Below are 15,574 nucleotides of genomic sequence, written 5' to 3' on the forward strand. Positions count from 1 at the left end.
CAGTGGGAATGGTGCCACATCCCACTGGACCCGTCACTAGAGGGGTTCCCAAGGGCTCAGTCCTGGGTCCAGTCCTGTTTAATATCTGTATTGATGACCTGGGTGAGGGGTCGAGTGTACCCTCAGTGAGTTTGCAGATGACAAGTTGGGCAGGAGGGTTGATGTGTTGGGGGGCAGGAAGGCTCTGCAGAGGGGCCTGGACAGGCTGGATCCATGGGCTGAGACCAACGGTACGAGGTTCAACACAGTCAAGTGCTGGGTTCTGCACTTGGGTCACAACAACCCCAGGGAGAGCTACAGGCTGGGGCAGAGTGGCTGGAAAGGACCTGGGGGTGCTGGTCACAGCAGCTGAACATGAGCCAAGATATGCCCAGGTGGGCAAGAGGGTCAGTGGCATCCTGGCTTGGATCAGCAGTAGTGTGGTCAGCAGGGCCAGAGCAGTGACCGTCTCCCTGTGCTGGGCACTGGTGAGGCCACGCCTCAAATCCTGGGTTCAGTTTTGGGCCCCTCACTACAAGAAGGACATTGAGGTGCTGGAGTGTGTCCAGGGAAGGGCAATGGAGCTGGGGAAGGACCTGGAGCACAAGTCTGATGAGAGGGAGCTGGGGGGGCTCAGCCTGGAGAAAAAGAAGCTCAGAGGGGACCTTCTTACTCTCTACAACTCCCTGAAAGGAGAGTGGAGCCAGGTGGGGGTAAGTCTCTTTTCCCAGGTAACAAGGGACAGGACAAGAGGAAATGGCCTCAAGTTGTGCCAGGGGAGGTTTAGATCAGATATTAGGAAAGATTTCATGGAAAGGGGTTGTCAAGCATTGGAACAGGCTGCCCAGGGAAGTGCAGGCTTTTTATTTTATTTAAAAGACATGTTGATGTGGCACATAAGGACATGTTTTAGTGGTGACCTTGGCAGTGCTGTGTTAATGCTTGGACCTGGTGATCTTAGAGTTCTTTTCCAACCTAAAAAATTCTATGATTTTATGACTTAGCAACGTTGATTCAAGAATAATAAAAATTCACTAATCCAACTAATAATTGAAAAGGAGGGGAGAAAAAATAGAGATGAGGCAAGAAATTCCATCCCTGTTGTGTTTTGGGAGGTATCAGCAGCTGAGTGAAGGGATGCTGACTTCTTACAACATGTGGTCACCTTCACTGGGGATAACAAGTCAAGAGGACACAAGAAGACCTGACTTTCCTGCTGTTCCCTCTGTACTTGCTTGCTGGGCATGGCTGCCAGTCAAGCAGCACTTGCAAATGAGCTTTGATGGAAAAAGTGGTCATTTGGGGAAAGCACTTGACTGAGACTTGCACTTAACTTTGAGAGAAAGAATACCTGAAAGGCTGTGGTTTTTTGAAGATCACAGCTGAATGCTCTTTGTCATCCTGCTTCTGAATCTTGGAAACATAACATTTTGGGTTGTGCATGGGCACAAATACACAGTATTGGCTGTTCAGTGAGAACAAGTACTGCAAAAGACATTGCTAGCATTAATGAAAGTTAAGTGAGTTTATACATTTGGGAGACAGTGACATTTTTACTCTGAAAGAGTTGTGTCTTGTAACCACAGCTACTTCTAGATGACTGTTGTGGTGCTTATTCACCATACAGTGTTTTATAGGAATTTGTTAATGTGTCCCTTTTCAATTGCATCTTCCTGTCTTAACATTTGGATATGCTTATGACTGTAGGTGATGGTAGCTAATGTCCTGTTTAGCATAAATTGGGACAGGACAAGTGGGTATGTTTACCAAAATCCCACAGGTTATATTATCCTTCTGTTAATATTTGTGTGTCTCCTTAGCCCAACTTGCACTGTGCTGTTTTAAAGCTCTTTTGGAAGTAAGCTCAAGTATGTAGAGTCATATACTCATAATTTTACAAGCTGAAAATGTCATCTGCATATCATGAGACTCATAGCTCAGGTTCTTTTGTGAAACAATACTTATTATCTCTAATTGGGGTGATTTTTCTGTGTGCATGCAAACGATCCCCTGAGCAGCGTGTCGGGTTGTTTGTGCTGTATGGGGAGAGGCAATAAGATGCATTCTTTTCCCTTCCAGGCTTATCCAAACCATTGGGAAGTTTTCAGCCAGCAAAACACAACCAAAGTGACGTTTCCATTACTAAGGGCAGAACCACAGGAGGCTATTTCGTCCAGTTGCTTTCCCTGTGAGCTGCCTGTAGTGTCAATCTTAGGTGTTATCAAAGCAAATGTATTTGTGCAGGATGGATAAGGATCAATGTGTATTTCATTTTGACCTGTGTAGTAGGAAAGGCAAAGATCAACAGGTTTTGGTGGCTTTGTTCTCAAAACTAGCAGAGAAATGACCATTTCCAGTGGCACTTAATGTTTTAGTTTTTCCAGCACTGTGCAATGTTGAGGGAGGGAATGACTGTTGGAGGGAATGACTCTGAAAGAAACCCATGTTTATGACAAATTTGAATCCTCTGATGGATTTTTAATCTACACTGGCATTAAATAAAGATTAGTTCAATGTCTGATTGCTTGACTGTAACTTAGGTCTAACATATGCTAATTGTCATCTTCATATCATGTGAGTTTGAAACTCTTTATTTCCATTTCTTTCTACTTCAGGGTTTCCTGGTTTTCTTTCTTTTTTTTTCCTTGTTTTCTTTGGGAAACTGTAGGTGGCATAAGTAATGCTTCCTCATCCCTAGTGTAATTATTGTTGCTGGAGGTGGGGTAAGGAATAAAGAGGAACAGACCTATGTGGAATTCTTCCTTTTCCTAAAAACTGCATGAACCAGAACCTCAGGTTTTAAGTCCAGTTCTGAAGAGGGAGAAAGATGACTCATCAAAACCAAACTCCCAGACCTCCGTGACTGTTTGTGCTGAAATGCAGAGCTATGACTAAAGGCAGAGCTCAGTTGTGTTTACTTTGTGATCTTCCAATGACAGTGTGCAGTGTGACTGGCGTCTGCCTCACTGGGGATGGTGGGCTGCCCTGGACTGCTGCTGATGGAAAGCTCATTTCCTGAGCAGGGACACAGTCACAGGCAGTGAATCACTCCCCTGTAAGGAAATGTGCTTCTCCAGGAGGCAAAGAAAGAAGAGTGTGTGGATGGGGTGATACTGAGAAAATAGGAGAGAATCAGGCCTTTTAATATTATGAAAACTTGCAATTGTTCTCATTCTGAAAGATGAAAACATTGTTTATGAGCTATCCCAGACTGTTTCTGTGGGATTCCCTTCAAGGAGGTGAGCCATAATGTTCAGATATCTCAATGACCAAAGCCATAGCTCTTGTTCAAGTAGTGACAGTGACTGATCTTTCCTTGAGAGGGGATTAGCTCCGAGCCTTTTCCCTCCTTTCTGTTCCACTGTTTATGTAATTTAGTCTTGATTTATTACATAACTTCTTCTCCGGCACCTATGTATAACAAGAGCTTAAACTCCTAGAGGGATCTTTCAGCTATCTGGATCTCCCCCTGCTTGTGGGAATTGGCTCATGTCTTGACATAGTTTGGGTGTTCGCAAGGAGAAGGCTTGGCACACCTCTGCCATGAACTGAGTCTTCAACTCTGTCTTTTGGAATATGGCAATCATTATCACTAGTGCAGGGTAGGGAAATTTACCCCAAATTAATCTGCTATGTAAAATGCATCGAACGTAATTTGGAATTCTGGCATGCTGTGCCCTACTATTGAGTCTTCCCCATAATTTGAAATATTTTCGTGGGGTTTTACTCCTCTCATAGGTCTTCGTTGCTTTTCTGTAGTTGTAGCACCATGGGCAAAACCTATACAAGCACACTTAGAAGTGTCTTTTATGTTGAAATGCTGTTTGCTTTGAAAGCAGAAACAGTGATTGGAGGAGGAAAGTTTCCTTTCCCCCATTTTTTCTTTATCAGGGAACGCAAATGCCATTTATATAGAAGCTGGCAAAGCTAAAAACATAAATGGAAATTCTGTGAAGTAAGAGACGAAATTTTCGTTATTTTGTGATGGTGATAATCCAGATGAATATCAGTAATTAGTGGAAGCAAAACCAATCACATGCTTCTTACCTCAGGTTGCCTGAACTTTTGTGCAGTACTAATCAAACCGCCCTTCTATGGTGAGTCACTAGTGAGGACACTTCAGATTTTCAGAGGAAAGAGTTGATTTATGGGAAGTCAGTTTCTGCTTTAATAGAGTAAATAGAAATGCTCTTAAAAACAATGCAACATTTTATATATACAAACACAAAAGCAGTTTGCCCATTTCTGCTGGCTCTGTCCGGAGGTGAGGAGCCTCACGAGGTCCGCGGGGAAGGAAACACTGGCACCTTGGGAAGAGTTCAGGTTTGCTGTGGAGGTTACAAAACATTGGCACTGTTGGCAGAGGGGTGTTCCCGCATCCCTTGTGGACCGCGGGAGAGGAGGACCCTGAGGCGGGGGGCGGCTCCCGCGGCAGGTGATGGACGTGGCCGGGCTGTGCCGCCGCTGTGTGAGGATCCGCAGATGCTGCCATTGACTCGCGCTGGCTCTTTTTGTTGGGATCACAGTGGGAGCCAGGCCTTATGTAATGTTCATTGTCACAGTCTCCGTTCCAGCACTGTCATGTCAGCAGAGGGGAAGGATTAGCTCTCCCTTTTCTTTATGGGTTGGTTTTAAGATTTTTTTTTTCTTTCCTTTCTCCCACCCTTTCTTGCAGCAGCTTTTGTTGTTTTTGTTGTGAAGGAACAGCCAGTTTCAGGCTGGGTCTAGTTTTGGGGTGCCTTTTAGGAGGGAGACTGTTAACCTAGAGAGAATAAAAGAGCAGGTCCCGCAACTCTCCCAAAACTGATATATGGATGTGTTTTTTTAAAGCAGTCTGTTATTTTTTTCCTCTATATTCCTGCTCCCTATAAATCACAGTGGGCTCCTTAATACTCATGTCCAGTGTGGGTGAAGACCAGATGCATTGTCCTATATTTATGTGGGGTGGGGAGAAGCACACTTGCCTTCCTCAGAAAGGCGGTCCAGGCCAAGCAGATGCTCCCCAATTTATGATTTTCCAAGCTGCTTCTTTCTCCCTCAGTTTAATATTCCTGTGGAAAACACATCACTTAGAAGGGATCAATGCCACTTAGTTTTGTTGCAATTTGAACAAGATGAAAAGGAGAATTGTTTTCTTCCTTCCCAGCCAGCAGCGTGTGGCCACCAGTTAGCTGTGAGTCACAGCTGAAAAACTGTGCTTCTTGAGTCTCAACAATCTCAGGCTGTGAAGGAAGAAGGGATTTAAATCACGAAGTAATCAATTAAGGATGGCTTTAAATGTGATTTGTGGAAGTTATTCCTGGGGGAAAGAAGTTCCTGTTGATTTTTCAGTAAACACTCGTTTGCTTTGTTAAAAGCATATAGGGGATCTGCTGGACTGGTATTAGTCAGTAACACTGATTCTTTTTGGGAAAATATTTATCCTTTTAAGTGATTCCCCCCCCTCCCCTGCCATTTTTTACATGATAATGTAATAGAAGTGTTAATATGTTACATAACAGAAATTAGAGAAATTATAGTGTTTGTTAGAATCAAACTGTCCAAACCCACTGATCTTGGGTTTATTTCTTGGTAGATTCTTAAATTGAACAGAGAAGTATTAATTATTTTGCAATAACATTGCAAGTTATTACTTGCAAACTGTTACAAGATTTTCTGTCATACAGAGAAGCTTAAGCTCATGGCTTCTTTAGTGATGCATCTGTGTGCTTTATAATAATGTTCCATTAGTTACTGAAGGCTGCCTGTAAGGTGCCAAAACGGTGCTAGCAGTGATTTAGCAAAAAGATGAGACTTCCCCTGAGGAGCCAGCAGTTACCTTCATACACATCCAGTTTGGAGTGTTTGTGTGTGAGCTGAGAGTATTGAGAGGAATCCTGTGGCCCCAACCAACCATTTTACTTTTTACTGCCAAACAAAAAAGGAAAACAGTTAAAGGAAATTATTATTACCATGAAACATGACTGTACAGCAGAGACTGGAGAGCATTATGCAGCACTGACTTAGAAGTACCTGGTTTTATTAAACTGTCTGTGCAAATCCTCTTGTGATTTGCCAGCGTGCTTGATTCTGTTTCTGTGGCCAGGCACCACAATGACCAACATGAAGTCTTGATTATAAAACAGGTTTTAAGGGACAAATCTTGATGAGCCCCAGATATTGGGCTTGGCTGGAGGTTGGGGAGGTAATGGAATCCTCTTTACTGTTCAGCGGTGGAGTAGCATTAGTGTTAAACCTACCCTTTGTGAAGGGATTTGTATGGGATGGATGTGTGTACTTGGGAATGAGCATGTCCTGTGCCTGAATCACTTGTGTCACATCAGGGAAAGAGCTGCTGTAAAGTCACTTTGGCTTCTGTGGCTTCCTGTAGGTGCAGGGGAACCCTGCTTCTCCTTCTCAGGTGGGGAAGGACTCCAGTCTGCTCTTCCTGCTTCCTTACTTTTTACTCAATGGTATTTGTAATAATCCATTAAATAATGGTCTAATATTTATAGTGCTGGTGAGTCCTCAGGTGAAGGTGATGCACAGAAGTGGCCCAGGTCCCCACACCTCCTGATGTTTGCTGTTTCACCTCAGAGTTTGGCTCGTGGCATGCGTGACCCTGCTGTGAACAACTGTCATGTAGAGGGGAAAAAGTTGCTTGCACATTTCTCCCTCAACTTCATATGGAAAGAAATGACTTTAAAGCTTTGCAGAGTGAAAGACAAACATGAGAACAACAGATTTGTGTCCAAATTTGCAAGGCTTCCTCATCCAGAACTGGGCCTCCTTTTTGTGCTGAGGAGGAGGCAGTCATCACCACATGGTATTTACTTACTATCTGAAATGTTCTACCTTAAAAAACCAGAGCTCAAAAAACTTCAGGACTATTTTTATCTTTGTTGAAAGACAGGACATAATACATGAGAGAGGCTGTCTTGGATGTTAATTTGATGTGCAGTTGATTGCAGGATTTAACTTCCTGGGTAGGATAAACATGACAGCTCTTTTCTCCTCCCTGAGTAAGCAAGAGGAATTTCTCAGTGTTTTCCCCTAATATCCCACCCTGGTTTCTCAGCAGCCTCACCACGTGCTGAGGCACTGTACTGTAAGGGTGTCTGGCTGTCTGTAAGGATGATGCAGTGGGATTGATGTGTGTTTCTTGGTGCTGTCACCCTCCTCATGGCACACATCCTGCTTGGGGGGGCAGCTCCTGTCCTTTGGCAGGGCAGGGGCTCCAATGTGGCACAGCCCAAGAGTCCAGTTGCAGGTAATCAGTTTATCTCTCTCAAAGTGCCCTTCCTGCAGCGATTAAACGTTGAGCACAGTGTGCCTGCATGTGCAAAGGCAGGAGATGGGGCAGGTTGGAATAACTCAGCCATAAAACAGTAGCAGCAGCTACAATCTGGCCCTGTTGTGTAATTCCCCTTGGTGGGAGGCTCTGAACTGGGTCAGATCGGTGTGAGAAACGAGGGCAGTCTCTGGGCTGTGTCCCGTGTACCTGCTCCCTGCTCCAGTGCCACCAGGCAGGGTGGGATGGGAGCCCTCCCGAGGCCAGGCTCGGGCAATGCCGAGTGGAGCTGCCAGAGCCCAGGAGCAGGGAGGGAGGCAGGAAGACAGGCAGCACCACGACAATAGGCACAGAGGAGTTAACCATCTTTGTTTCACCCAGCTTCTGCAAGATTTAATTAAGTCTTTTCAAAAGCTTCTGTTAACTCTCCTGCATATGGCTGGGGCTGCGAGCGGGTGTCAGGAGTTGGCTTATACAGAACGTGTATTTACTGCTAAACAAAAATAAAGCTTAGATTTGAGCCCTTTTGTACTCCAGTTTGAGAGAAAGCCGTTCTCCACTGGGTTTGATTTTATTTGTAGAGATACAAGGACCCATGTCCTTGCCTTTAAATAGTATTTGGAAAGTGTTACGTGTTTTGATTTGGGTTTTTTTTTAAAGCTCTTTGACAAATGATGAAACATAAGAGAGTGACACACAGGAGGATACTGATGGGAGAAACTGTATCATGTGTCATTCTTTGACCTGGAGCATTTAGTGACATTACAGCACTTCTGGTTTTTTCTGTTTGTAGATGAGAATTCATTCCTGCCATGTTAGTAGTGTTTGTGTTTGTTTGGTTGGTTTGTGCAGCTTTGCAAGTTACAGGTTTGTGTATGTTTCTTTAGGGCTGAATATCAGCTGGAAGGGAACATTATTGCTACTTAAAAGAAAAAATAAGCTACTGTTTTGAAATACACAGAGACTTCAGCACAACAGTTGTCAGGAAAAGCTTGTGATAATAGATGGCTTTGTGTTTGCAGCCCTTGGCTGAAGCACCAGACATCAGAAAGCAAGTGATGCTGGAGGTCACTGTATTGCACCAACCTGACAGCAACAGGACTCGTACCTGCCTACCACAGAAGCTGAATTAATATCTTTGGCTTGTGTAAACTGGCACACTTCCACTTGAGCTAATTCAGATTTTGGCCTTTTCTGCCATCTGTTTGACTAATCCAACTTATTTCGTGTGACACATTCAATAGTGTAGGGACTTCAGTTGTCTCTGCCTGGTGGTAAAGTGCTCCTGGGACCAAGTGGTGAAAGGCTTCCTATTCCAATGCCAGTTTCTGCAAAGCCTGCTCTTCTCTTATGTTTTTTTTTTTCTTTCAGACACTCTTCAGTGTTATTGAGGAGCTGAGAGGGGCAGAGCAGGAACTGATGACTTCAGCTGGAATAATTCAGTGTACTCGACAGTTGGATTCTCAGCCCTGCTAGAGGGGTGTTGAGTTGTGTCTTTAACCTTCAGGTTTCTGAGCTTGTCTGGTACCTGCTGAAACACAGCTGGAAATGACATCTTTCTGTTTCTTGAAGTGTTTTTAGATATGTGAGGGGCCTTATCAGCTTAGAAGTGGTTTTTTTTTAAGTGACTGACTAATTCTTAAACATTTCATAGTTTACACTGGAAATGTGGTCTAAGTAGGGGGCAGTGGGAAATCAGTAATGAGGAAATGTTTCCCTCATCTTTCTTTAAAGCTTTTTGGGGAACATGTGGGTAGTAATTCTTCTGCAGCTTGATTTTTTTGAACACAGCCTTTGCTTCAAGTTCCTTGAGATCAAGATGCTTTATATTCCTTTCTTGGTTGTGTTTCTTTTCATCCACCTTATCTTACATGGCTCCTTTATGATCATTCTGTTCTTATGGAAGAGGAGTGCTCAAGAGAACCCATCATTGTCCAGAAGTGACAGTGCATGATCTGAACAGATAAACTTGTGACTTTGTGACTGCCCTGGTCCTCTCTTTAGTTTTTATTGTTGTGTTGTACCATGATTTCTGCTGTGATGCACTGGAGGAGTCGTGCACAGCCAGCTCCAGTTCTTGTCCTTGAGAGAAAGGAAATGCAAATTCTGTCTGATCCATCCTTCCATTGTGTTTACTTTTCTTCTTACCCTGTTTTACAAGGGACGTTCAACCTTTAGAAACTGGATCTTTGTTGCCTTCTGTCAGAATTATTGAGGTAACACTGTTTCTGTTGCATGGTTGGATCAGGGAGTTCAGCCAGGCTGTGATGAGGAGCTGGGTGACCTTGGCAGTGGGTACAGCTGAGGCAGGAGGGGGGTTCCTGTCTCTGCCCCATGTCTGCACACTGTGATGGTGCATGCAGGGATCAGGGTAACAGGTATCCGTAGGGGAATTCTGGGACTGATCCTTTTTTCTATGCTTCGTATTTGGACAGCAGTGTTCTGAAGTTGTTCACATAATTTATTTATTTTTGCATCTCTGAGCAATCAGACATTGATACCAGGAATCTTTCTACTGTGCACATGTCAGGGATACCAATAAAGACTTGGGGGCTTTGAGTGATTAGTTAATATATTGGTTCTGATGCTGATTCTCCAGTGCTGGACCTGTATCGTTATGATCCATTGCTTGTGGCATCCATTTTCTACCCAGGATTTTGTGCACTGTCTGGTATTTAACAGTCTGATATACCTGTTATGTGCAAGGCTGATGGCAGAGTTGTGTTTTTATGTGCCGTAATCCTGCTGTGATGTTGAGCCTGGGGGCTCAGAGGTTGGGACTCGCTGGGCTCATGGACCTCTTTTCCCTTCTTGCAGGGCTGCCTCACGGTAGAACATGAGCAGGTAATGCACAAGGAGCACCACTGGGAATCATGTCAGACGAGTCAATCTCAGGGAGTGATCCGGACCTGGACCCGGACTTGGAGCAGGAGGATATGGAAGAGGAGGAGGAGGAAGATGAGGAGGAGGCGATGGAGGAGGACAATGATGGGGATGACGAGGAGGACTTACTTGATGAAAGTGGTAAGTGAATGGGGCTGTGAGTCTCTGCATACATTATATTTCTGTTATAGGAAAATGGCTGTGGCCCCTTAGTAGATTGTGTAAGGGTTAGGATTTGTCCAGCTCCTGGTAGGGAGAAGTGCTTACGTGGGTGTTTAGTTTAAATAGGGATTTAATGTAGGTTAAATATGGAGTCCTGGCCAAAAACAGTCCCATAAAGAAAACAAGCCACAAGAATAAAATGTAAGGAGGATGGAATTTTTAACATAGCTTCAGATTTTAAGGAAGCAATTATATAAAGAAGTAAATAAATCAATTTACAATTACTTGTGTTGTTAAAAGAATCCAGTGAAAATTTTGCATCACTGGTTTGCCCATAAGTAACGAATTTAATGGATGCTATGGGCAATTATTGCTCATTTACAATAATAATCTTTAACAGCTGGAAAATGTTCTTTTCTGACAGCATACAGGTTGGGTTCAGTTTTGCTTGTGTGTTTTACAAGATGAAAGGTGGAAGTGCTGACTAAGTAAGTTGTCACCCTACCCTCACCTGGTTATACCTGCCCTACTCTCCTCTTTAAGAGAGGACCAGTTCAGGTCAGGACCATTACAGCTGTTCGTGGGCCTGTGCTGTGCAGGTGACATATAAGTGTTATTGGGTAAGTGTCCTGGGTCATGGCATGATCCTAGAAATCAGTTTGTTGGTCCAGCACAAGGGCTGATGTTCTAGGGCATGTAGACAGCAATGCATAGCTCAGGTGGGAATCCCCCAAGCTGGATTTGCCATCAGACTCTTTGTATCATAAAACAGCTGGAACCTAAGGAGCAGCTGGAACCTAAGGAGCTCTATTTGCTTCCTTTAAAATCCCAATTTTTCATAACTTCAAAGGGTGTGCAGATATTTGAATACACCTACTTAAACCTACTGGGAGTCTTCCTTTTCTTAGCATAGAATGTTTTAAAGACAGATACTTCTCTCTTCTAGTCACTAAAGTATTTTTGGCTTCACAGTACATTGTTGTCCTCAAGTGTTGTTTGTTTTGTTTTTATATTGTTTTAGCCACGTGCTCCTTGAAGATGCTGTTTTGATTTTTAAATGCTTATAAAATGTTTACACAAATTAATTTTATTCCTCTGTTTTTATTCACGTGATCACTTTTTCCTAACGAGAAAGTAGCAGAAAAGGAAGTGTTAGTTCAGGTGAGAAACAAGGGAATTCTCAATACCATAGAGTTGTAGGCCCACAGATTACTTTGTCTCAGAGGGTGGTGGTGACTTTGTCACTTTGTTCATGGGACCCTGCACCCAGTGGAGCTGTAGGAAGTGTGACATGGTAGCCAAACTTTTATTAATAGAGGGGAGTGGCTGTATGTGATGGGGGATGTATGTCATTCCCCATGGTTATTTTATCCTAGACCCATGTACTTTATCATCAACATCTATATTATTATGGGTGAATAATCATAATTGTTTGTCAAGATTGTTCTTTCCAAAGCAAGCAAGATTAATGTTGGTATAAACAAGATTAATGTAGGTATACAGAACATCATTAACTGCTAATGACAGCTGCTTATTTTCATCTTAAAACACCAGAAACATGTTTATGCTTTATATTTCTGTAGTGACTAATTAAAAATAAATTTTAACAAATGTAGAAAATAATGAGGATGAGTAAAAAGAAAATTTACATAAAACTAACATAAAAAGCTTTTATAGTTGTTCATTAGGTACAGGAAAAACCCTCTCTTCCACAATCTGAGCAAAGCTAGATTGCCTCTGAGGTTTCAGATTGTTGAGCTTTAATTCTCTCTGCCAGAGGATCAGGATGCTTTCTGGGTGCTTAGATGTACAATTATTTTCTTCTATGGGGGAGTCCAGTCTGCTTTTCCTGATAGCTCCTCACAGCTACAGACTGCCTCAGAAATGTCATTTGGCATCTGTATTACCTTAGATCTAACACAGAACCAGTCTCCTGCTGTTTGTCCTATGAAATATAACCAACTGCAGGATTAAGAAGTTTTGTTTTATTTTGCCTGTCTGATGTTTGTAGTCCTGTCTTTGTAGATGAATCTCATTCATAAAAATCATCTTAGGAACAGGCAGTTTTAATCACAAGAAGGGGTGCAGTGCTCTAATGTTTATACTATGAAGCATTTAAAAAGCTTAATTTTAATATTTTCTGTTAAAACTTTGTTCTCCCTATTCCCAGCTGTGCTGTTCTCTTCCCCTTCTGGTACTGTGGTTGTTCTGATCCCATTTGGGATCCTGGGGGGATCATTCCCTTGTGGATGGGCTCTTGCATATTTCTAACACTACAAGACTTAGAATATTATTAATGTTTCACAGTTACTTCCTTGGAAGGACAGCAGGCTGCACATATATTTCCTCCAAACTGAAGCCAATTGCTTGTTTTAAAGACCAGTGATTATAACAATTATAAATGAACATTTTTATTGTTTGCTTGCAAAGTAGTGGCTTTATATTATGATTTCTGTATTCTGATGGTGCCTCAAATGACTTAAGAACCCTCCAGGGTTACTGTAATGTTATCCACCCCTGATGATAACGCTTAGCAGTGACTGGTGTTTTGCACATTTAACCTGTTTTTGTCTTTTTGATATATGTTATGTGTGGAGTTAATAGTTGTGAAACTTCAGTTTTGTAATCTTCTTGGAGTTCCTTTTACATTCTGATAATTGAATCTTCAGCTTTGGGGCACTTTTTCCTCATTTCTGCTCAGTTTTGTTTGCATTTAGTATAGGCTGTCCCATGGATGGTCTAGAGTTTAGTTTGGACTTGTATGGCACAAGCTTTCAACTCTTTTTGGAAGCAATTCTTAAACCTTTTCCCCCTGCCCTCAAGGAAATAAAAGAGTCTGGAAGGCTTGTTTTCTGAATATTTCTGAGTAAGTGAGAGCTAATAACCACATAGCTTCCATCCTTTATAAGTTTCTTCAGTGGTGGTCAGTTAGTGAACCTTGGCATCACGTGTAGGAGCTCTTACAGCTTTAGTCTTTTGTTTTGCTGGTGTGCTCCTTCCAGGCCATTCCTCCTCTGACCCTCAGAACCCCTTCCCAGTGGCTGCCAGCCCGCACGGCCATCCCGGCAGCATGCTTCAATCCTAGCCAGAGGCTTCCTCTGCTTCTCCAGCCTTGTCATCCCTGCCCACTTCATCTGTTTTCTCATCACTTGTGGGTTGCAGCCCTTGTTTTATCGTGTTTGATTTTCTGATAGCAGTGCGTGACTGCTAAGAACTTTTTTCATTAACTCCCTAAATCTTTTTCACTAGAAATGTGGTGTACTGATGACTGTAGAGATAAAGGGCTGTTTCAAGTCCTGCACTTTTTCTCTGATCCTGGTAGTTGCTCAGGGCTGTGTAGAACTCCATAGGAATAAAAGCTGATTTGAGCAAAGAGGAAACAAACCTCCAATATGGATTTTACAGATCCTTTCAAATGCGGGGACTGTTCATACCTCAGAGCTTTCCTGAGGAAAGCTGTTATGTGTTCAGATGAATCCCACTGAATCCCACTGTAGTGCTCCCTTTTCCCACTTTTTGAATGTCTTTGGATTGTTCTGATTGAAGTCTCTGGAATTCATTATCTCTTACTCATATGTATTGCTGTAATTCTGCTATTAATAGTGATGGCAAGTTGCTTGTTTTCTTACCTCTGAGTATATGGATGAAACACTTTTTTTAAAGTGTAGTTCAGGGGTAGAAGTAGTTGTTCAGTTCTCTGAAAGATTCCTTAATGAGCACAGGCATTCAGACACTGTCCTCAGAGGCTGCTGGTTGTGTTTGCATTACAGGGTGTATGGTACAGCAGTGCTTTTAGGGTATAGCAGTGAACAGTTTTCCAGTACTACAGTACTACTGCAGTTCTTACTGTACAAATATAGCAGTCAACACCAAATAATAACATATGAGATGCTACTGCTGTGCTATGACAAGCTCCATGGAATTGGCCTTGCCTTCTGCCCTGTGTTGTTCACCTTGTCTGTTTTGTCCTTTCTCATCCCCTCTTTCTTTCCTCAGGGCTGGGAGTGTGCTAACTCTGTGGCATCTCTGTTTGACTAGTGGAGAACTGGAGAAGTTCCCTCTTCCCAGCTCAGACTCATATTGTTCCTCCTACTTCCTGGCAAAGTGCTGGAGCAAACCCAAACTGGTTTGTGTGGGGTTTCTATGGACATACAGGCCCTTCAGGAGGGGTGAATGAGGAGCACAGGTGGTTGGTGGTACAGAACAGCAAGTCCCAGGAGAGGAGGACGCATGTTCATTTAAAGGGGTCCTGCTAGATCTGCTTTGCCTACAATTTTCACTTGGTGATGGTTGGGGAAAAAAATGTTGGCATGAAATTATAGCAAGAATGGATTTTGTTTAATATGATGCTCCTTTGTGGCTCTTTGTGGGTCGTCATCATGGTGTGTACAGCAACGAGTGCAATCACATTGAAAGGAAGATTGATTTGTAGCTGCCTGGGTAATTTCCTTGTGTAACCCAATGGTAAAAATCATTAGTTAGCACCTTACTTACTAGAAACTTCATTGGAACCTGGAATTATTAAAGCTGAAATTATTTTGGAAATCTGTTTTTAGAGTCATGTGGAAGTGTGGGTTAATGCTTCTTTGAATGGTACATGAATGCATCCTTGAAGTACAGAGATCTGCTACTCATTTTGGAGATGGTGTTATTCATGTGCTTCCCACCCCAAATCATTCCATCTTTTCTTCTCCCCAACAAATTGCTGGAACAAAACGGAACTGTGGGGTGTGTGGGAGTCCCCAGCTGGATGTATGTGGTTGGGAATAGAGCAAATTTCTGTCCTTACAGGGAAAGAGAGGAAAGTCTTTGGTATAAATCTGTTCATTTTGAAGGCTCCTCCTGCTCAAATGCATCAGTTTTTGCTTTTCAACTGAAGTCATTCTTAAAAATTAGGTCATGTTATCCTCACCTGTATGAAACAGGCAGAAAAAGAGTGTGGAGACAGTCTCCTGAACAATACCCTACTAAATGGTATCCTATTCTATATCATTTATATCCAGATTTAGAAAGGCCCATACTGCTGGAGGAAAAAAATAGGATGATAAAAGGAACTTCTGTTAGAAAGTAATTTACCTGCACTTTTTACTCGATTTAGATGGTCCTGCTTGTGTTGGTAAATGGAGATTTGTCCCAGCAGTCTGAAATCTTTTTGCCTTCTACTTTTGACCAGACTGCACACCATTTTATCTTAGGAAACACTGATCTTAAGTTGTCCTCCCTCTCTACTGGAAAATGAAATATATTCCTTAAGAAGAGGAGGAAGAAATACATACTTCT

At 42.7% G+C, this 15,574-nt stretch overlaps 1 protein-coding gene across 5 annotated transcripts in view; it reads left to right on the forward strand.

Annotated features, from left to right (window-relative positions):
- Positions 1-15,574, forward strand: part of RAD54L2 (RAD54 like 2) — a 68,896-nt gene that overhangs the window by 11,635 nt on the left and 41,687 nt on the right. For all 5 annotated transcript variants that reach the window (XM_039378184.1, XM_027731656.2, XM_027731569.2 and 2 more), the window contains one exon: positions 10,067-10,273. In XM_039378184.1, coding sequence (XP_039234118.1) covers positions 10,123-10,273 — 151 coding nt within the window. In that variant the 5' untranslated portion in view covers positions 10,067-10,122. The remainder of the gene's footprint in view (positions 1-10,066; positions 10,274-15,574) is intronic.

This window comes from Pipra filicauda, unplaced genomic scaffold (assembly GCF_003945595.2).
Source record: "Pipra filicauda isolate LSUMZ 115617 unplaced genomic scaffold, ASM394559v2 scaffold102_size2360937_pilon, whole genome shotgun sequence".
Classification (NCBI taxonomy): domain Eukaryota; kingdom Metazoa; phylum Chordata; class Aves; order Passeriformes; family Pipridae; genus Pipra; species Pipra filicauda.